This window comes from Tinamus guttatus, unplaced genomic scaffold (genome assembly GCF_059628265.1).
Source record: "Tinamus guttatus ecotype Peru unplaced genomic scaffold, ASM5962826v1 Tinamus_guttatus_pri_ptg000213l, whole genome shotgun sequence".
Classification (NCBI taxonomy): domain Eukaryota; kingdom Metazoa; phylum Chordata; class Aves; order Tinamiformes; family Tinamidae; genus Tinamus; species Tinamus guttatus.
The window spans coordinates 8,826,273-8,850,077 of NW_028288747.1; the positions used below are offsets into that span (position 1 = coordinate 8,826,273).

Here is a 23,805-nt window from a genome sequence, read left to right on the forward strand (position 1 = left end):
CATTCGACCTTTCTAAAATGGTGCTGCTCTACTGGCAAACCCCACGTCGGCCTTGCTTGGCTGTCCCCTGTCCAGCCTCTGCACTAGCTTTGAGCTGTGATGAATACCAAAACTGCACAGGGAAAACAAGAGTTGTATTCAGTTTTGTTTTTACATTTATAGCTCTAAAAGGGGCACGACTCTTCCTCAAATTGCACTGTTTGTCTGTTTTCTCTGTGCAAATAAGGTCTGGATGCGGTGTTTTCCCTGGACACCAGGAGAGGCTGCGTGTGGGCTGGCAAAGCTGGACACGCAGCGTTTGGCACCAGCCCTTGCTCAGCTCAGCCACTTCCCTCACAGCCCTCATGGTTTAGCAGGATGCCACAGAGCACTCAGTTCAAAAGGACAACCCCTGAGGCAAGAGCAAGCCCTCACCCTGCTATGATGCCCCCCAAGGAAGCCCAAAAAGGGCTACAGAACAGAGTAAAGAAAACATGCGGCTAGCAGAGCCAACCCGCTCCTCGCCCAAGCACCGCCAAGGGCCATGTCTGAGTGGGCACCGCAGGCAGGGGCAGCGCAGCCAACGGTCGTCCCAACACCCGCGCCAACAGGCCCGCCAACGGCCGCCCAACGGCCGCGCGCCCTCGCGCAGGCGCAGACGCCGCGCGCTGCCCCGCGGCCGGGGGGCGTGGCGGGGGCGGTGCCGCGGCCGGATGTTGTTGTTGTTGTTCCTGCCCCGCCTCCCCCCCCCCCGCGGAGGGTGACGGGCGCTTCCTCGCCCGGAGCCGCTGCCGCTGCCGCCTGGACGCGGCTCCCGCTGCCGCCCGCACCGGCCCCGGCCCGGCCCCGGCGCCGGGGGGTTCCGCGGGGCCCTCGTGCCGGCGCCCCCTCGGCCGGCCCCGTCGCGCCCTCCCGTGAGCGGCCGCCCGGGCCCGGCCATGGCGGACTTCGACGAGATCTACGAGGAGGAGGAGGACGAGGAGCGGGCGCTGGAGGAGCAGCTGCTCAAGTACTCGCCCGACCCCGTGGTGGTGCGCGGCTCCGGACATGTCACCGTGTAAGGGCCGCGCCGGGGCCTGCGCGGCGGCGGGGGGCGCGGGGCGGGGAGGCCGCGGGGAGCGCAGCGGGTCGGGTCAGGCCGGGGCCTCTTGGAGCCTCGCGGGCCCCCCTGCGCCCTGCCCGACCCCGCCGCGTCCCGGGAGGAAGCGGCGCCGTCCCGAGCCGTGACTAAGCCAGGAACGCGGGATATTCGCGTGGAAACGGTGAGGTGTCCGGAAGCAGCTGCGTGGGACCGCCGTGCACGCGTGTGTTTACATACGTGACCATATGTATGTCTGCATAACAGGTCTGTGTCTGTGTAGCCACCCGGGTTGTCGCTTAGGGCCCTTTCCAACTCATTTGACCCATCCCATTTGGCACGTGGCAGCTCATAGGCAGGGACCCTCTGAGGACCCTTTTAAAACAAGGAGTGTTTGTGAGTCGAGTGGGTGCATCTAAAATCACGTTAAGATACACATTGCAGCAGTGTGATTAACGGAGAAGGTGCTCTGGGTTTCGTTTAGGGAGTGTTTTGTGTCCCCAAGGATGTGGCAGCAAGGGACAGGCGAGATAACGTCACCTTTCTCAAGAACCTGATAAGCCCAGGTGTTTTTCTGGCAGCCCATTCCATTGGGGTCTCTGTACTGACGTGTCACAGTTGTCAGTTATGATGAGCAGTTTCAGAGGGTAAAATACCAGCCCGAGGACACAAAGCAGTGATGCAAACTTCCTTCCTGCGCTCACTGCAGAGCAGGACCCGGCTCGTGATGGGCACCGGGGAGCTGAAGATAACCGATTGTGCACTTCTGTTCCTGTGAACTGTGCTGGCTGTGGGATGCTGCTCTGTTCAGGAATCTGGTGTTAAATTCAGAGTAGGAGGGGAGCTCTTTTTAAAGAATTCTAGTATAGTATTGATTGGACTAACTACCAAACAGGATAGTTTGTTACTTGGTTAAAAAAAGGGAATAAGACACAGTATGATGCTGAGGGAGCCTTGAAGGGCTGAAAGGATGATGAGTGGAAGGGAGACTCAGTAAAGTAACAGCAATGTGCAGCTGAACTCTCAAACATGCGATTTTGTTTACTGGTTTATTGGGATCTGAAGCTGCTACCATCCAATAGCTGTTTAACTTCTTGGCAAGTAAGCCCGCAGCCTCAGTCAGTTTCTGCTAAGCAGATCGAAGCCCTAATCAGAGAGTTGTCTCAATGGCAATCGTCTGAGTGTAAAGAACCGAAGTGGAGACAAATGCTGGTTTCTCCTGCAGTCCCTGAAGGTAAGATAATGCGAGGCAAGGGCAAGGCCCATTAGTGGGAGCACGAGGAAGCTTGCATAGCCTATCTGTGACTAGTAAGGAAGTTGTAGTTGCTTCATTAATTGTTCACTAATCTTCACTTGGTCATTATTGCTGTAAGATCTTCATAAATATTAGTTACTCAGCTTTTGGGCAAAGAAGGGAATACGAACACGTGCTTCTAAGTTTATGTAGTTGATCTTCATCTACTCTTTTGTGCAGGCCACTTTTACCTTTGTAAAGCTTCTGAGTTTTTACCATTGATCAAGTAGATTATTCTTAAATTTAGTTCACTTTCAGAACATTCATTTGATGAATTTAAGGAACAGGCCAAATCCTATAGATAGAGTTATTCTTTCTTTTTAGGTATAAAAACATGTATGCATTTTCAGGGTCTTAAAATTATTGACAGTAAAGTAAGACAAATATCAACTCCAATAACAATACCAGATCTCTCCCTGACTCTGCAGTTTAAAGAGTTGCTGACTGCCTCAGCTGTGTATATATTTAAACAAAAGTTTCTTCTTCATAGTCATATCCTTTCTGATCTTGCACGGAAGTCATAATGCTGAGTTTGAAATGTGTCATTTCCATGACTACAGAAAAGGCATTTACTCTTACTTGATTGCATTCAACAGCTAGGGAAAATGTGTGATAGTCCTCTCTAAGCTTTGGACTTAAAAGCAATCGAGGGAATACAGGTAAATACTAACTAAATAAAATGTATGAAGACTTTCTCTTTTCAGGATGAGGGGCTATATTTTTAGTGCTGAAAATTAGACTCTTCAAATCACTGTTTTAGGATTGTTTGGCATGTTCAAATTTTCAGGTAAGCAGTTTTCACCCCAGCAGATTCAAAGCTTGGTAAGCAGGAATAATATTTGAGGTGGTGGCTGGTGGCCTGAGACTGTCTCTTTTAATAGCAAGATCTTAACACTTCAGAAACTGTAAAACATTAGTTACATTACTTAACTGGATTGAAAATTCAAGGTATTTTGGATATGCTTGTAAAAACATGTTTGTGGAAAGAGACGAACGTGGTTGGTTTGAAACTGCTAGTAGGATATTGCAGTAGGTTGTGTGGTTGCATTTCCACATTTCCAGAGGGTGTTTTCCTGGGCTTTCCAGTGTGTGTTTTCTTTTTAACTGATTGAGATGTGTCTTACACGTACCAGACTGCTAGGCAGTGAAGTTGGATTTATGAGTCTTTTGCAGTAGCAGAGCAATGCAGAGCAGTCATGATGCACCAGTAAATGCTCTTCTGTGCTGTTGTCAGCTTATTGCGTTGTGTGCAACGTAATGCAAGTCTTAGGAAGGAGGGAACTGCACAAAATATAACTTCACCCAAGTAAAGGGTGAAGTAAAGCCTCTTGTAGCTTACTTTGTATCAAGGACATACGGGTGAAAACAGGACTAGGAGGTGGATGGAGAGTGCTAAGGATAGGTGGACTGCATATTTGTTTTCTAAGGGCTGTGAAGATGCAGACCTAAAGGGCAAAACTGAGCAATGGAAAATGGTTTAGACCCCATTAGATTGGATGAAGACGTTTGTTTGTGTGTTGATGTGTTAGGAAGATCAAAGCTGCAGGCTGGGAAGGGACTGCAGTTTGGCTGAGTCTACACTGTAATCTTCTATACATTAAAGATTCTCTCATCATTTTTTTTCCACTATATACAAGGACAGAAACTCTTATGAAGCTTTGAAGCAGAGACATATTTAAGAAACACTTTTCCAGGTTCCAGGAAGGTTAAGGAAAGTAGTTGTGCATGAGGTGAGCATGGGTCTGCTGAGCATGTGATACGAAGTGGGAAAGGCATAGGGCAGGCGGAGAAGTGTGAATGTTGCTGAAGATGAAGAACTGTGCACCAGAAATCTAGTGCTAGGTGAGGACAGCCCTCTGAGAAAATGCACTTCCAAAGTGCTGTTGGTGTCTTAGGTTTGATTTTAAGACTTTCTTTTTGCTGTTCTTTACTAGAGCTCTTGTTTCTGAACAATGAACCTTTAGTAGTATTTTGTGGAATTTCTAATCTTTTAGTTTTCAGATTACATCATGCAGTCAAGAGTGGTAAGGTTGGGATCACATCTTTTGCTTACTAAGACTTTTAGTGGATGGAGTCATCTTTCATTTTTTTTTTTTTTTTTTACTACCTGCTTTTTGGTAATGAAATGTAATGTGGAGAGCTTGGAATGAAGTTGGTATCTGGGAGAGTTGCCTTTGCTGTTCCAGTTTAGCAGCTCTGTGATGTATTAAACATTGCCACATGCCTCTGCTACAAATTTACTGTCATTTGCTTATACCTTCAGTATAACCATTTTGGTCAAAGCTTCCATGTTAAAGGTCTGTCTTAATGCGTTTGTAAAATTCTACTAAAGCAAAGCAATAATCTTAAAACAGGAGATGGGGGGAGAAATGTATTTTTGTCCCTCCTAAATCCAACACTTTCTTGCAACTGTTTTAAATTAATCTTGTAATAGTTTTAGTGAGTGCCCTCCGTTGTGGGATTTGATGATTAACAGTTAACATTCGCCTTATCCACAGCTTTTCAGAATCTTTGTGCTTTGTTCGTATTCCCTCTCAACCTGTATCAGCTTGTTAGCCTTATAAGGCTGCTGCTTCATCCCCTTATCAGTCTTTCTTCTCTGTTTTCTCTAACTCCACAAAGTCCTCCACAGATGCCAGAACCGAATATATGGGTATAGTAGAGTTTTCTGTAGACGCGCAATGGTGCTCTCAGTGTTGCTAATCACCTTCCTAGTATGTTGGTGCCATTTCTGGTTTATTGTGCTGATATTTTAGGAGAATCATCAGTGATGATCTCTCTCCTGAGTTGTAGTTCATCATCATGTGAGCACGGTTAAATTAGCTTCCCCAACATTCAGTGTCTTTTATTTGTTGCATTGAAGCTGATCTGTGCACATGAAGCTCATTTTGCCTACTCAGTTTTATGAGATCCCTTCAGAGTGCCTCACTAGTGGCACAGCTCTTGACTGCCCAGCTGATCACTTGGACAAAATTTTCAACTGGCAGATCCTTCAGTCCAGCAGGAAGAAAATCATCTGAAGAATAGCTAGCGATTCAATACACATATTGTCCAAGAGAATTATTTCTTTGGTACCTTCAGCAACCAAGCCTCAGTTCAACCTTTCTGCACATGGTTGAGTTGTGTAACTGTTCTTGTTGCCAGAGTGCTCTTGAACAACTTCTGATTTGTGATATTATTTGTAGTATCTGGTAATACTGCTTTGGTTATATTCAGAGGTTGTTAACCAAAACTTAGCTTTACAGTGTCCGGTATTTAGTTTATTAGAGGTCAGTCTCAGTGTTTTATCAATGGATTTGTAGAACTGCAGGTGTGTATTAGAAGCTCTTTCCCATATTGGGTGCCAGAAAACATTCAGATTTGCTTTGAGCTTTAGGGAAAACTGTTATCTTTTAAATCTTCTGAAACCCAGAGTAGGCTGTAATTCCAGATCATCTCACACTCCTTCATAGCTTTACATTCTTCATTATTCTGATTTTTTTTTTTCTTCTCAAGATATGTGTGCACCAGGAAGCAGGAAGAAAAAAAAATCTGTGGCATTAACTTATGCCTCCCCTGTCAAGTATTTCTCTTCAGTTTTCACACTTGCCATTATTGATTATAAGGATTTTGAAGAGTTTGGGGAAGAGTCAACAGTTTCAATAGAACTTTAAAAAGAAACTGAGCAGGATGGTTTTAAATCTGTGTACGATTATAGTTTTTCCCCTCATTTTCATTTGTTAGCATAACCTTAGGGATTACTCCTAGCAAATCATACTTCTGTTTGAAATTGATGGTTGCTCTCGTATTAACTCTGACTGTATTATGAGATGCTTTTAATTTGTGTTGTGTATTTTTTTTGTGTGTGATATAGATGATTTTTTCTTTATTTTTTGTATCTTCATTTTATTTTTTGCAGATTTGGACTGAGCAACAAATTTGAAGCAGAATTTCCTTCATCTTTAACTGGGAAGGTGAGCATCTGTGAATAAGAAGCTAAAATTTTAGTAAGATCTTGTTATAAAAGCAAGTGTTCTAGGTATAGTCCATTTAAAAAAAAATGAATAAATCACATTGCTATGGTACTACTTTTTTTTTTTTTTTTTTTTCCCTCGTAGGTTGCACCAGAAGAATTTAAAGCCAGCATCAGTAGAGTTAATGGTTGTCTTAAGAAGAACCTTCCAGTTAATGTACGATGGCTACTTTGTGGATGCCTTTGCTGCTGCTGCACTTTAGGTTGTAGTATGTGGCCAGTTATCTGCCTCAGTAAAAGAGTAAGTTGTTTTTTTTTTAATGAAAAATAATAACAGTGGTTTAAAGTTAGAAATATATTGTTTTGTTCTCATATTGCAATTTCTCCACCTGTAAAGGCTGTATGGTAGTAATTGCCAGTTTGGTTTCATACACTTTGCTATTTTGCTTTAGTTTCTTTATCATACTACTAAAAGTTGCAACAGACACCACTCCAACTTTGAGCTTAAAGTAGATTCAGCTATACTACCAGATATCAATCAGAGAGGACCCTGTACAACCCATGCACATCACAATATTGAAACAACTTTCAAAATGCCTTTTTTTATTATCATCCTGTTTGTAATACCCTGTTTGGGGACATCAGAATTTGATAGTGATTGATTTGCAGTCTACTGTTAAAAGCTGCTTACGTGGCCTTAATACCACATAGGTTTTTGTTTAAACAGGCATTTTTTTGAAGATGGTAACTGATTGATTTGTTGGATTTTCCTTCAAAGTTGTAAATGAGTAAGATTTTGTAAACTAACACTGTGGTAGTGGTTTGTCTTTGCAAACACAGCGAGCCAAGTGCATGGTTCACAGAGGAAGCTCCTGGCACGTGCACGTCTCAGCTCGCTTTCCTCAGTGCCTGTATTTAGGCTACCTTCCCATTTCTTTCATTTTTATTAACATAAATAGCCTCTTTGCCTAGTCCTATTTTGTTTCTTTGCAAAAAGTCTCTGTGCTTCCACATCCTTTCCTGTATTGGTGCTGTTTGTGTCTCTACCTCTTGGCAAGACTGGTGTATATTCTTTCTTGTGTCATACCTCTTAATACTATGATGTTTTGTACCATTCATTGAACAAAAATGTGTTTTTCTTTACCCAAGTCCTCATTTTGCTTGGTTAGTAAATCAGGCGTTTTAAAGTTCGCAGTGGTCATGTGCTTTTTGCAGTCTAAGGGTAGCTTCTTTGCGCATTTTTTTGGTAATGATTTGCAGCTCTAAGTTTCTTTTCAAATGAGTGTGTGCACACACAGGTGGAATCGTTAAAACCAGAACTGAGGCAAGCTGCTTTTGTAGTCCTAAGATGGTATCATTAAGTGCTGCAAAGGCAATATAGATCCTTGAAACCCACATCTACTGAAAAAAATATAGAATCAACACTACACAAATCTTTTTTTTTCTGTATGATCTATCTTTCTGTGTTAGGAAAACATCTTCAAAGTTTCCTCGGTTCTTCATTAAAAAAAAGAAGTCGAATATTTAATCCCCCCTCCTCTACTTTTCTTTTTTTGTTTGTTTGTTTTGTTTGAGTGATTGCTTAAGACTAGTTTTAATTATATGCAGGATAAGGTACAAAAGTCTTATGTGGGAGTCCGTGAGAAGAACCATTGTTAGCTTTGATGTGAAATACATCAAAAGGTTTTGGGGCTAGGTTTTATTTTTTTAAACTGTCATGACCTAGTACGTCTCTTGCAGAATATATCTATATCCTGAAACCTCTGTTTACAGTGGATTAAAACTGGTTGATTGTTGGTCACAGATTGGTGACCAACCAAAAAATCACCAAATTGGTGATTTAAGTGCCTTGAAGGGAAGGCTACCTTTCCATTCCAGGCCTTGCTCTGTTTGTTACAAGCTCAAGGCAAGCTCATCTTGCTGCTGTCCATCTTCAGTGTGTGAAGAGCATGCTGCTGGTGCTTTTACTACAAGACCCATTTTCCCACATAATATACTGCTGAAGAAGGAAACGATAGCAGGGTGCTACATGGTAGTATAAAATGATGTCTTCTGTTTTTGACAGGGACATGATGCTACAAGGCTACATCATCTGTCTGGAACCTCTTAACCTAATACTACAAGTCACTATTAATCAACTTTTTAAATACATTGTTTAACCCTTCCTTTTGAAAAAGGCAAGGGCTTGTAGTGTCTGAGGTGAGAAATTGGACTTTGAAACTGAGGAAGGAAGTTCTGTATGGGAACCCAATGAAGCAACAAGTGCTTCAGTTGTTCTTCCAAAAGGATAAATATGGGAAAAATGCTTGGATGTTCTGTTCAGAGTAAGCTGGAAAGTGGTTAGTGATTTAATTGTTGCTGCAATATACTGATTGTGTGAAGATAGAATATGTCTCCGAAAGAGAGCAAACAGCAGGAACAAGGACAGCAGCTTGAGGCTGACGTTGCTGAGGTCGCCCTACAAGTACTGCCCAGGTTGTCGGTTCATCTCATACTTTTCTATCAGAGCTGATACCAGGCGATGATTTAGCAACCCTGGGTCTTTTCCTGCACTTAAAATTGAGTGACTTACAGGCTTAAGCTTGAAAGTCCTGCACTAGTGAAACTGAAGATAGGATTCAGCTGCTTAACCATAGTGACTGTTGTGATTGTGGAGGCTGAGTGGCACATCAGAGGTCATCTGTTTGTCAGCGAGAAGAGCAGAGATATTTTGTTGTTCCTGTCTTGTATCCCAATCTCTGGTCTCAGAAACACCGTAGGGTATTAAATGCCACTGGGTTTAGGCAGCCCAATTATTTCCCTCTGACTAAAACTTACTTTATTTCATCTGGAGAATTCAGATGTTATGGCTCCGTTATTTAGCACTGTGGCTAGTAAGGGGACTGCTTAAAGGGTTGGTGTCCTCTCTTGCAGAATGTAGTATCACTCACACAGCTGAAGAGTGTTATATAGAGAAAAAAAAACTAACTTGCCCTTAAAGGCAAGCTGAAAATTGTGAGAATGCTTCCCCAGGTTGAAACTTTTAATCACTCCATAGAGTGTTTTGGCTTACTGCTGTGCCACAGTTTTGCTGAGGAGAGAAAAAAAAAAGAGAGCAACCTAAGATATTCAGTTCTTATACTTGAACTGTTGTACTGTTTATTTTTTGCTGTGTTTTGTCAGGAGGTTCTGAAAATCAAATGATCTTCCTTGCTTTGACTTCTTCAGATCTCCTTTCATAGACAAGATTCTCCAGCTATAAATATAGACATAAAAATTACAGAGTATCCAAGTATCCAAGCGTATCCAAGATGTAGTTCTTGACGAAGTGGGGATCCATGATGACAGATGCCTACTTCATCCCTTCAACTTTTAGACCGAATAGATTCCTTTCCCCCAATACTCGTAACTTAGAATGATTTTTAGGGAGAGTAAATTCTTCAGCCTTAATCTGTTCAGAAAGTCAGATGCGCAGCCTGCTTGTCGGTCAGTAGAATCTGAGCAGTTGTCTCTAATGGATAATACAACAAGATATCTATTTAAGAATACCTGCAGTTCTTGGAGAAGTGTTGTCCAACTTTGCTAATTAATTAGACTTTGCTAATTCAGTCCTGTCATAAGTGATAGATTTATAGTGAAAAGAGTTGTTTGGAACTCACCTATGTTATAGCCTTTGCTACAGGATCATAAAAGACTCCCAAAACAGTACCGGTAAGAGTCTGATTTTGAAAGCAGGATGGGAGCAGTTCACATGTAGAACTCAGATTTGTATAGAACTTATAACTGCACAAGAAAAATGGACTATCTTTGTTCTTTTTGAATCCCCTCTGTTTGTATCATAGCCAAATGAGGTAGATTATATATGTTGACAGTTCCTAAGTGCAAATAGTTTTCTACTGGAAGACAGTTGTTCTGCTGAGTTGCATATATGGTAATCTAACAAGTGGGAGAGTTTCTCAGGATAAGGTTATGTTAAATGGAACTACCGATTAAATTAAATACTTGCTTATAATACAAAATAGTATTTTTTTTTTCTCAGAATAGCCAATTAAGAAATGTCTGTTTTAATGAGACTGAGTCAGTCTTACTGCGCTTGTAAGTTGGCATTATACTTTACAGCTCTTGTTCAAGGAAACATTTTCTCTAAAGTTTAGGTAGACAAAATGTAAACTACAGTTTCTGATTTTGTGGAAATTATAATGATTATTTTAATATTTCTTTATCTGTATTCTGAGTATTTACTGCCTTTCATAGTCTTTTTTTAAGTCTAGAGTGGGAATGCTATGACAAGTGAGAATATATGATTTTTGAAATTACATAAAAACTTCCAGTGACTTTTGCATCAAATGAGAATATATGCTTATTTTCTCTGTAGTGAAAAATAAGTCATGGATTTCACTCCTCACATCAGCAGGTGCTTAAAATTTATTAAATCACAGACATTTGTAAGCATAATAGTTAATTATATCACTTTATCCACTTCCAGTAAGTAGAGAATTTTCCTGCCCTGTGTTTTTCTTTTCATGGCTTTGTTCAATGCTAGTCTTGAAAGTCTTTGTACAGGATTGTTTTCTTTCTTTGTTTGCACTGCACTATTTGAAGGAAAAGAAAAGGGGGGGGGGATGGGAGTTGGTACTGTTCACCAGAAAAATAAATCTTTAATTTGATTCAATATCTCTTTGCCTTTCTTTTTTGATCTTGATTGCATTTTGATGAATAAAAGCTGCAGTAAAATTACAGGAAACATAATCCTTCATTTGCCAATCTAGATGACCGATGATCTTTGGTAGTTTCACTCATAGATTGTACTGTCCTTTCCAGGAAAAGTTCCAGATTGTATAAATGAACATTAAGTCTTTAAGGTATTGTTCCTTAAACTGAAAGAATAACATAGTGAATTATAATTCAGAAAGCACTACAAGATCAGGTCCCCATTTGAAGCCACTTTTTCAAGCAATTGACACTCATTTTCTGTATTAACTAAATGCTATAGTTCCCAATTTTCTAAATGGGCTAAGTAATTTCAACAGAAACAGTAGCAATGAAAGCTATGATAGAATTACAGTACCTCTAGATCGCTAAAAAAGCTTCCATTCTGCAAGTAAATTGCATGTTTCATTAAGCATTTTTTCAGAAGGGTCGTGGGCAATCTTTTAAAATGAGCAGAATGAGATATTTAGGAGCTATCTGTACTAATGCTTTCAAGAGCTACTTGTTTGTTTGTGAATTTGCACAAAGCTGATGAATGCTACTTAAGCCTCATCATTAGTTGTCACTTGCATAGCAGTTTACATCTTCAAATACTGTATAAACATAAGCTAATTACTACTTTCCAAAGTATTGATTAAATGTGTTGTGGAGGAGCTGGAATGAATTTCCTTTAAATACAGTAGTCTTGCTTGTCTGTAGATGGTACTGATCCTGAAACACATTAGCTCAGTTTATAGTAGCTATAAATACCTTTCATTTATTTTCAACACTGAAGAAAATATAGATTTCTCTGCTCTGCTTATCTGTCTGGGACTTGGCATTGGAGCTCCAATTGCATAATACTTTTCCAAGCAGTTTCTGGAGATAATTCAGTGTTAGACTGACAAGGCACTGGAGAGACTCTGCCTTTCCAAGGGATCATCCTTTTTGGCGTACACACTGCGGGAAGGTTGGCTGTTGTAGAGGTTATTTTCCCGTGTTATTTTGATGAAGTTGTTTTGCTATGTTGTGCTGCCTTTCAGGCTTTCTGCCCATGCATCTTTCTTTCCGTTCTAGGCCCCTTGGCTCTGACTCCTGGTAGCAAGAAGTCTTCCCCTATATTAATAAATTGAACCAGACAGCATCCCTCGGAGTTGGAGCTTTATAATTCGTACCCTCAGAAAGGTCGCTGGCAGGCTCTTGGCCTGCACTGTTCTACAATTCCTAGGCATTATCAGAATGCTTCAGGCGCTATGAATGTTTTGGAGGTTAAAGAAACTGTCTAATATAGATGAAAGCTGTTCCCTGCCAGCTGGCTTCAAGTGAATGAGAATGTTTCTGGGCACTGTTTCATTTCCTAGTAGAGATGTGACCTGAGATTCTTTAGTTTCTCTACCTACGCTGGGCCTTGAACCATTCTACACAGTATATAACTGGATTTTTTTTTTTTAAGGCCCAAACTAACATATCTGTAACGTTATAAAAGAGGTGGAGATAAGTTTCTTCTGTTTCCATCCACATTCAAATTTGTATTTCTCCTTAGTGCATATTGGTTATTTGGTAGAGATTAAATCCTGTTCTTGTCGGTTCTGTCTTCTGTGTTTATTTTCTGTGTCTCTTTCTGTGAGAACATCCTTCAGCAGGAGGGCAATGTCAGAGAATCAAAAGCTGGAATTTCATCTCGGAGTAAAAGTGTTAACACTTTTATTTACAAATTTAAGGTCAGGCCAACAACACTAATTATAATCCTGATGCTGCTTCAGTGATCATTTCAACATCTGTCCACCTTGTAAAATGCAGTTTTCCACATCACTATCAGGCCATCTCAAGAGAGGTATGTCAATTTGCCAAGTTGAAGACCATTGTCAGTACCAGACTTCTCCGTTGTAAGAGGTTTCCACAAAGTAGTAGCTAGTATGACAAGAAGTAGCTATGTATTCTTGTTCAGAGACTTGGCTTAAACAAGATATTCCTCTAGTTAAAATACTCAATGGACTCGCATCATGAGCCTGTTGGACAGGCAGAGTAAATTTATAAGAGACTTTTGTAACTCAGCTTTTAAGAACTTTCCTGGACAACAACTCTCTGCCACATGTTTCTCTTGCAGGATAAATTTTGGCTACTGACAGAGATTTTGATAGCAGTTAATTTCTCTTCTGTTCGTGATAGCTGAATGGTAATTTCTCATTCTGTGCCATGGCTTAGCTCAATATTCATCCAGTATCCGTCAGCGAGTGGGTCGATGATGATGCTGTAACATGTTCTTCCTTGTGCTCCTGGATAATGTAAATGGGATGTAATTTTTCATTTACCTTCTCCACTAGCATTAATGACTGCCTAGGCATTAGCACTTTCTTGAACAGTTTTAAGATCTTAAAGATCAAGATTACCAGAGTCTCTGAGAAATGTACATTAGAAATATCTTTGCCTGAGATGTTCAAAACCATTGCATGCAGCTGATGCCAAATAATGCTGCTATCTTTATATCAGCAGACAATGTAATGAGATATTCTCCTAGAAAGCAGCTGGTCTCATCTGGTTCATTAAGCTTTGGATTCATCTCTCTGTGATGCACCTACCCCAGGTTCGGAACAGGAACAATGCAAAGTAGGTCAGCTTATGGATAATATCAGGATGTGGGACAATATCCTCAGAGCTGTATTTTAAGATGGGAGATTTCCTGAGGTCAACCTGACATTGATAGTTCCTTCTGCTCCAGAATTTATGGGCATATGTTTTTCCTTGCCTAATGAGGAAGTTTGGCTTGTGCTTTCTTCTGGGCTTATTTTCTGCCTAGAATCATCTGAGAGGTAAGAAAAGATGCAGTAATAATAAATCTGTTAGATGAGGTAGTTAATCCAGTTTCTTACGAAGAACACTAGAATGGTCCATTTATTTCCATATTTTCTTCAATCCACTGGCTGGGTTTCACTTGCCTTCTTGCATGGATGCTGCATGGTTCCTGGGATGAGCACACATTCACTAGTCTTTAGTGATAAATGTCCTAACTGCAATAGGTAGGCGCATCTTGTGTCATCCTTCCTCCTTTGAAAAGAGTAGGCCTCTCTTCAAACCACTGTAGATGCTGAGGCAGATATTCAACTGATTTCCAGGACTTGGAAATCAGTCCAGGTTTCCCCTGTGTCATTGTCATCTTTCACAAACACATAATGCCTCAGTCAGGTGGGAATCTTAGCAATTTACACTTTCTGAAAGGTTTTATTTGTGATACAGTGTTCAAGGCAGAGAATGTCTCAACGCAGCAGAAGACATCTGTAATTGTTGTGTGCGTTCCAGTTAAACTCTTATATTTCTGTCACCAGTATTAGCCCTGGAAATATATATCGACATATCTCTGTCTGCCCAGTCTGAACACTGTACAAAGCATATTTTAGTGCTAGAAGCAATTGTTAGTGATACTGTCCTGCTCAAATTCAAGACCTTTTTCTTCCAAGCTTAGTCTAAAGCATATTCACATACATTTCTTGCGCTAATATAGGTCATCAGTACTTCATATCGAATTCATGCAAACTGTATAGGCATGCTATTAATTTGTGGGTTTGGTGTTTTCAGACTTGAAAGCATTTGGTTGTGAGAGATAATATGGGGAATGTTCAGGCATGCTGCATACCGTTGTGTGACTCAGCTATCTATTAACTTTATATTTCATTATTTGTACTGCTAGTTAAATTACTCGGATAAATATTTTGTAGACTAGTATATATTTGTTTGAAGAATAAACATAAAATTCCAGCTTCCCTTGTTTCTTTCTTTAAGAGAGAGTAGATGGCATAATTCAAGTACTGATAAGATCATGGGCCTTGCTTTCATAGTTTAACACAAATTCTGACCATCTGATGATCAACAAAACCTGTTTAAATCAGTCTCCTTGTATTTTGAAATTTGAGCATGAAGTATATTTTTTCACTGCAAGATTCAAATTTATTACTGCTTGATTGTGGTACAGATTTGTATAAAATATTTTGAAAGTCTCCATGCACTGTTTATTGGACTAGTGCTGCAATAAAGTCAAAAAGCATATGGATATATATATTCTTCTGTTGTTCCCAGAAGACTATGAAATTAAAAAACGGTAGTAGAGAATCGTGTTAATACTATTCGTTACTACTATTCATGCTATGTTTTACCATTGAAGTAAAGACAAATGGAGATACTCAAGTTAGCATCATTTGGAGAGTCATAGTAAGATACTTTTGTTTAACATTAGTATTTTACCAGTTATTTACTGACTTAAAGCAGGAGTTGAGGTGGCTCCAGCCTGGTCATCGGTGCTGGTTTTGGTGTTGCTGGTAGGTTCCAGGTCACACACTGCAAGAAGGCCACGTGTCCACACGGCCTCTCTGCCCAGATCAGGGCTGCATCAGGAAATGCATCCTCACCTGATTGATTCTGCAAAGACAGAAGAAAGATCTTGTATTTCCTGGTGCAGACAACGCTTCATTTGTATTCGATACTGTCGTGTTTGTGCATGACAAGTTCATGCTTAGTCTTGCTAATTTTTTGTTTTCACATCTGAATGCAAAACTAGTTGGCTTATTTGGGAGCAGTGTGAATTAGTAAACACATATTTGCAGTTGTGCTTTTTTGGTAGCCCAGTAGGGAATTTTTCAAAAGACATTGTCTGACACGAGCATCTTTAAATGGTCGTTTTTCAGAAATATTTCAGTAAACATTACATCTATACAGTTCACTGGCGAAATTATCCATAGAATTTTGTCAAGTGGACATTAAAGGCCATGTGCATTTTTCCCTGAGCATGATACAAAACATACTTTCTTATCTGTGGTGTGCTAACAAAAGTCTATTTGAATTGCAGTTTTAGGTTTTCGGTTTGTTCAAATTTTGCTGTAGGTTTTTTAAAGAAAAAAATTAAAAGTTGAATCGTATTAAATCTTCTTAATAAGCAAGGCTCTCTTCCACTTAATTTGTGCTTTTGTTGTGGCTAACACGTAATTTGCTGTATAGGTTCTTCTGTACACCATTGATAGAATATATAAGCTTGTCATCCTAGTGTGCTGGAAATGCTACTCTCACATCAAGTGCTGCTTTCTGGTTTTGTGTGTCCTCACCTGCTCCTCACTGTAAATCATTGAGATGTCAAGAGCAGTGATTAATTAAGCTGCACGTGCATGTGCTTTTTTTCACCTGTCAAGTGGGAAGAAAACTTACTATAGTGAATTGTGCGATGCTGTTTAATTCATCTCTTTTTAGTCTGAGTACTGAGGTTTGCAGAAATATTTTACAGTCTGATTTTCAGTAATGTTTTTGCATCTGCAAAGTGTCACGGTTTGGAAATTGTAGATATCCTAAGTCATGCTAAAGGAAGGACCACAGTGTAGCTTTGCTACATAAATACTCGTAGGCTTGAGGCTACATGTGTTTTTATCTAATGCTAGTCAAAACCGTACTAATTAGAATGACTTTAAACTGGATTATTATTTAAATAAACCTATTAATACTCCATAGCTACCGATCAATTTCTTATGTGGGTGTATGTGTTGTAATATAGGTATAATTTTATTGGAATTTGAAAAGCTTAGATGTTTTTCCACACTCTTTTTACCAAACAATGAAATTAAATTGTATAGTGATCTTAATCTATTATTAAAAGGTCCTGGCAAGGAAGATTACAAGGTAGATTCAGGTTTTGAATCAGTTTTGCCATTGGTTTAGCAGCGGGTGGGCAGGCAGATGCCTGCTCAGAGTAGAACCTATTGCCATTTTTCACCATTGATAGAGTAGCCTTTCAGAGTCAATGAGCTCTGTCAATGTGAGCTTGTCAAGGCTACAACTTCATAGACCTGAGAGGCGGTTTGAGAGGTCAGCCCTTTTCAGGTTTGCTGTGATGCAAATGAACTTTAATGCTTAAACAACTATTGGAATTTTTATGTCTGCTCCTTGTTCTTTTTTCTTCACAAAGTCATTGACGAGACATTCAGTGCTTTTTAAATTGGAAGTTGCATTGTGCTAAAGACCTAGTACAGATTTACGGAGGGCTGAAAGCAGTTAGATCATGTTCTTTTCATGGTGCGATTAGAATCAAATCGATTTCCCTACAGCCTTCAGCATTCAGATGGCAATTTTAACAAAGCTTGGGGGCTAGACAAGGGACAAAACGACTGAACTGAATGTTAATTACACTCTGCAGCCTTATTTTCTTTTGATTTGGAGCTGACTGGCAACTAAATTAACAAAAGTGTGACCATAACTGCTGCCCTATTTTCATTTAAAAGGAGAGCGGACTCTAAAAGGCTATCTTTACAAAGAAACAAGTGAGGTCTGCTGATTATTGTTAGAGGGCACTGTCTTTAAAAACATAATAATAACAATAACGCCCAAACTACTCGATTCCAAAAACTGCTGCGATAAATTAGGCACTGGCCCTGGTCTCCTTGCACCCTCTGATGCCTTGACTTATGCTTTTTAAAATACAACGTAATAAAAATGCGATGCAATGATTGCTCTCAGATGGCAGTGATCTAATTTTTAGTCATGTGACCGCCGACCGTCCTCAGACATCTTTCCCCGCAGCCGCTTCGGGCTTAAGCCAGAGAGCAACTGGCGTTTCAAAACCGAAATGCTGATATTTGGCGGGACGGTAATAACGTGCCACCTAATTTTTATTTTCTTCAGACACTCCTGTTTGTCGAAATAGCGTTTATTTTGATTTGTTAATGTTCACTTACAGTACTCGTGTTTTGTAGCGGTACCAGCGCGGTGCTTTCTCATCCCTTCCCCTCACCCCTCCATGCCTTGTAAGGAAGTTGCAGCTGCAGTAAGTTGTATTTGATCCTTGTCATTGCTCTGTCCTTCTGCACCTGCAGCTCTGTTGGTCTCATCTTAACACCTGGCACCATGAATTATCCTCTTTTTATTCAGAGTCAGTAGCAAATCCCATTTAGAGCTAAGCAGTATATATTCTGGCAGTCAAATGACCATAAATGTCAGAATGTATTTCTCAAATGTAAATATAACTGAATAATTATCCTGAAAATGTTCTGAGACTTTACAGCGAAGAATGTCCTTCTTTAATACTAACATGCGTGGCCTTAAAAGGCTTTGAAGGAAAGATTTCGGAGTTCTCTGGCAAACACAGGCAGTTGAAACTTCGAAGCTTTAGAATGGTACGTGTTAGATTTCTCTTTATATAAATTAGATTTTTTTTTTATTTTAATACTAATTTGAACATGTTCCTGTAACTTTCCACACATAGATTTGCCTCTCTAAAATCTGGATATGAACATAACAAAATGTTATTTTTCTGTTTGCTCCAACAGAGTCTTACATACGTGTGTACTTGACCTGCAGCACTGCAAAATGCAACATTTGTCTGTTGAAGCAGCAAAGCAGCAGTGTGTTTGGACCACTGATATTAGGGAGCAGCTTTCCTACATTTATACTTAGATCACTTGGAAATTGTTGTGTAAGAGATTTCAAAGCTGTAACTGCTACAAAAGAACAGTAGCATATATGTGAGCAGCTTTTTCAAAATGGTTACATTTTTTTTTTCCACCCAATTTGGAGCTGTTTTTTAGCATACCATAAGGGCTTGTTTCTGTTCTGGTTACTATTTAATGCCAGAGAAGTTTTGCTAGTGCTAGAGACCACCCTGTACTCAGTCACTGTCCTGTACTTCTCCCCTTTTCACACAAAAGCAGCTGCAAAACAAAGTTTTTCTAAAACCAGTCAAGAGTAAAATTCTTTCTCATTTGTCTTCCAGACACGAAGATCGATTGAGAAGTTATTAGAATGGGAAAACAATAGGTTATACCACAAGGTGAGTGCTGCAGGGAGCAGCTTCGTACTGATGGAGTTTGAATTGCACAGTATGGAAACAGATGCTTTTGTTGAACGAAAAATATGAAAGGTGGACAAATGGGCTAGTCTGTGTGCTGCAATAAAATACAGCTCATTTTTCTTCTTTTTCTTTCCTCCTTGTCTAGCTGTGCTTGCATTGGAGACTAAGCAAAAGGAAATGTGAAACGAATAACATGATGGAATATGTAAGTTAAAGGGCTGTTTTGTGAGTTTCTCTATTAAATGATCATTTATTTTGCTTCTGATCTTATTCTTTTCATGATTATTAATCAGTAAAGGTGTCAGGAGCTTAATCGCCTGAGTGCAAGGATTTTCTACGGTTCACAGATGCATGGTTTCATGTGTAGGACTGATTTATAAAGTTATGAATGACTTGAAAACAAGGCTTCACTGTGTTCTGAAAAATAATAAATTAATTGCCAAGATAAAATAGCTTGAACATGTGTTGATGGAGTGTGAAATTTTAGATGCTGTATAAAGAATAACCACAACTTTGGTTACGCAGCAAGTCAGATATGGCTGTTTTATCTAATGCTAATCAAGTCTAAAAGTATGGAAGAAGACCTTTCAACTAAGCTGTTGGAGCTTAAGAAACCTTTAGCCTTTTCAGATTTTAGCTGCCCCTTACCTCAACTATTTAGAAAGCATCTTTTTTTCTAGTTGGTGTGGCTAAAATATTTTTAAGTCAGTCTCTGAAATAAAATAAGATGTCAGTCTTGGCTGAGATCCCATTAAAAATCCATATTTCTTAGAAATATACACTGGGAAGTGGCATGTAGTTTGAAATGAGTAATATCTTATGTGGATTTTCAGTTTGTTTAGCAGGCTTCCTTCTTCCTTTTTTGTTGCTGTTTATATTTCCATTTTCAAAATCTCTTGAAAGAAAGCAAAGGGTACTAACTAGAAAGAAATTTAGATACTAAATTGTAAGGCACAGTAGAATATGCAGAACTGCTTTAAAACTTTAAGGAGTTGAAACAGGAAGGGGTTAACTTTTACAAAACAAAGACTAAACCCTGAGAAATACCTAGTAGATATATCTACTTCCAACTTATCTCTACTCTTTCATTATGTAATATGCTGTCTTTTCTTTGAAATAATTAAGCTATCATAGTATATAAAAATGAGTGTGATTAAGAGTTTGGAAATTGTCTTAAAATCCTTTTTTCTTGTGCTAACCTTCCCCTCCTCCCTGCTTTTTTTTTCTTCCTGTTTCTATACTAGGTCTTGTTTCTAGCCTTAAATATAAGATTTTTTTAATGCCCCTTTTACAGCTCTGTTCAGTTCACTGAATAAATAGACTTTTCATATCAGTATCTGTTCTATTAAAAAAATTAATATAGATGTGTGATGTATCACTATAAAAAAATAAAGATAATTTCAGTATGTTGCTTTGAGCTTGACCTAAGTGGAAGTGTTTTTTCTTTCACCTAACATGTATGTATTTCCAGATAATTTTGTTGCATCAAATCTTTTGAGGATTAAATTGAAGCAAAACATAAAGTGCTAGTTTTCAAATACAATGTGGAGTACAGCCAAACTGTACAATGGGAACATTTTAAAATAAATATTCATTACTTAAATTAGATTTAAAGTCAGTTGAACTGTTTGCATTAATAAGATGAAAGCATTGTCTCATAGTTTTACAGGATCAAGATCTAAGATTTTGTTTAATATTTAATTTGTAAAATGCCAGTAAGCATTCTGGAGCAGTTTAATGATTTTTTTAACCAAACTATTCTGCAGCATTTTCAGCTATTTAATTTTCTAGTCCCTTTAAAGCTGCCTTTGATTTGTGTTCATGGCTTAGTTGATAAAAACCCATAGCTCTTTTTCCCGCCCCCCCCCCCCCCCCAAAATGAGTGCTTTAAGTTGAGCTCTTGTACCCAAAGCTTGGTGCTCTGTTCACTTGAAGTTCCATATCCAGTGCTGCAGAGGATACGCAGTATGCAATATTTCATACTGTGACTCCTTTGGCATAAACACAGATGTGCAGCTTTACCTCGCCCTCCCTTTCCTTAACCTGCCCTGTGCACCAGGGCACTGGTGACGTGTGATGATCAGCTCACATCCATGGCCAGGAGAGTGCAAGGAATTTGCAGCACTTTGAAATCAAGGCACTTCTGCGTAGGTGCAAAAACACAGCCTGAAGAGCCTCATTCAGAGGTTCAGCGTTTCAGAGTGTTAGGCTCAGAGATCAAACCTTTTTCTTTCTTTTCTTTTTTCATTTCTCAAGATGCTGTCATAATTAAAAGCATTTATCCTGTAAGCACATACGCTGTTTTCATTTGTCACCTTAATCTGCCTGCTAAAATACAAGTTTGTTTCATTTCTCTTTTGTTGCCAGCTATCTGTAAATAAGATATTTTAATTTATAAAACATTTTACAGTCAAAAAACAGTTTTAACTTATTTGAAAGACAAACTCCCTTACATATATAAAAAGCTTAGCCATATTATCAGTTGCATTTCTTTTTAATGGCTGTGATCATGCAGCTATATTGGTATTTCTGTGATTCTCACTGAAGAGAGAAAATAGGAAAGAGCATTTTAGATAAGCTACCTATTAAAATACAAAGCAGGACTTAGGTTGTATTCTTAGGTTATACACTTGGAGTTTATTCTTCACTTTGTCCTACAGCATGTAGACAGCTTGCTAAATGCTAAATCAGTATTTAAATTAGAATCAGGACTTGAAGAATAATTACATGGAAGCACTAGTCAAGCATCTTGTTAGCTACCTGCCAGTCTTTCTGATACAAGAACTTTGCAGTAGTTAACATATACCTTTCTATAGAATTTCAGATCAATGAACATGATTTAGAGTCCTAAATTAAGTTAAAAATTGAAGTAGAGTTACGTTAACTCTACTTAATAAAAAGAGGTGTGTTTGAAAATTAACTTTGAAAATGTTTTTCCCTTTCGTTGTTTTAAATGAATACCTCCATCTCTTTTGTAAGTTTTACTTAATAAGTGAACTTTGCTAAAGATTATTTAATATTTAGAGTTTTTTTCTGCCCTAAATTGAGCTTAGTCCAACATGATCTTCTAGTTGTCTCCAATTTAAGGAAAGTATTGTGATCACCGATTGTCATTCATTTCTCTTTTGCAATTTGACATACTTCCAAAAAGACCAAAAAAAAAAAAAAAAAAGAAAATGGGAATTATCATTGTGATAGACTTCAGATAATAAGTTTTTCTGCTATTTTCAATTTAATATATATTTGTTTTCTTTTTATACAGGTCATCCTTATAGAATTTTTACCAAAGACACCGATTTTTCGACCAGATTAGCATTTACTTTATTTATAGAGACTTATCCAAGTATGTTGTCTTTCCAATGGTGCCTTGCTTGGTGCTCTCCTGGTGGTGACATAGCATTGGTTCTACAGAATCTTGTGGTGTTTTCATTCTTTTTTGTTTATTTGTTTATTTTTGTTTTTTTCTTATTTTTTAAATAAGAGCATGTCCTAAGTGCGTTTGGTCAAAATTTGCAAAAGTCATTTCATGCACATGTTAACTACTACTTAAGTTATTACTTTTATTTCTTCTGTTTGTTAATGTATCTTGATTTTCAAAGTCTTTTATATGTGTGCGCGCGTGTGTGTACATATATATATATAACTATAAATACACAGCTGAAAATGGTCTACAAGTGAGCAGATATTTTTTTACCCCAAAATGACACAACTGATTGACTGTACTTTGTGCAAGTCCTTTTAATTATTAATTTATGTTTTTGAAGTAACTTCTATGATTTACGTAAATTTTTGTCAGTGACATGTCAGCTGTAAATATTTTCTGTTTCTTTTTGGGATATTGCCTAGCCATTTCCATCAGGAGGGTGAGGAAAAGTTCTTTTTGAAACTGTTTTTTGGAACCCAAATGTCATTACATTGGTAGAAATCTTTGTGCTTTTCATGAAGAAATCCTCTCAGCTGGTTCTGAAAAAGTTAAAGGTAAATGAATGAAAAATAGAATTATTTTATTCAGACGAGAAGAATCGCAGAGAGAATTGCATGCATCTGCCAGTAGAGCTCAGGATCACAAAAATATGCTAGTATTACAGATTATAATGTAGCTATTTTAATTCAGGCTAATGCCATGTATCAGCTTTATCTTACTGTTTACCAGATCCTGAATGCAGGAGTGCTTAAGTATTTCTTCCATTAAATTTATTTTTCAAGAAGATCTTTCAAGGGTATTTCTTTTCTTTTCTTTTCTTTTTTTTTTTAAGCCACGTAAGCAGAAAAAAAAGTTAATATAGGAAATCTTGAACAATTTAGATCAAATCTTGAACAGTTCCAGATGCAAATGGAGGTGCCATGAATCAAAGTAATCAAAGCAGGGTACACTGGACAACAGTGTAAATTTGAATGTGTTAGATAAATATTTATCGCACCCTTGATTCTGCTCATTTTGGTTTATAAAGCTTATTTTCTGTACAACTGTAAAGATTTTTTTTTTAAACTGGATATATGATATATACTTGGGTCAGGCCAGTTGTATAGTATTTCTTCTAGTTATATTTTAGTTATACAAATCTGTACACATTATAGTTTATTTGCTATTCAATCATATTTTTAAGTTTATGTCTCTAAAATTACTGTACATGAACATTAGTGTAAGCTATGAGTATGTTCCCTATACAGCTGTGCTAGCAAGCAATAATGTGAATATATGAAAAACTGCTTAATATTTGTATGAATAACGAGTTGATACCACTACAAGAATAACCTTCTCTTTTTAATCTTTTAAATACAAGTTTTATTTCAAGGTAGTATATTACAGGTACCTTGATGCTGTGAACTATTTTTCTATGTCTTCAAAATACTCTATGTAAAACCTTCTCTAGTGAGTATCATATTCCTAAATGCTTGACAGTAGGAGCAGTCTAGAAAGTTTTAAGTTTCCTTGTTCTAAGCCCTCTGTATCTGTTCCCCCAAATCATTCTTTGCTCAGTTTTTGTGTGTGGGCTCCTGATGTTTACTTTGAG

At 38.6% G+C, this 23,805-nt stretch overlaps 1 protein-coding gene across 1 annotated transcript; it reads left to right on the plus strand.

The window, feature by feature from the left end:
- Window positions 1-888: 888 nt before the first annotated feature.
- On the plus strand, window positions 889-22,998 carry CHIC2 (cysteine rich hydrophobic domain 2). Its single transcript, XM_088524704.1, has 6 exons — window positions 889-1,036; window positions 6,250-6,304; window positions 6,449-6,604; window positions 18,713-18,769; window positions 18,936-18,995; window positions 22,053-22,998. The coding sequence occupies exons 1-6, from the start codon at window positions 918-920 to the stop codon at window positions 22,101-22,103; spliced, it is 498 nt and encodes a 165-aa protein (XP_088380830.1). The 5' UTR covers window positions 889-917; the 3' UTR covers window positions 22,104-22,998.
- The last annotated feature ends 807 nt before the right edge of the window (window positions 22,999-23,805 follow it).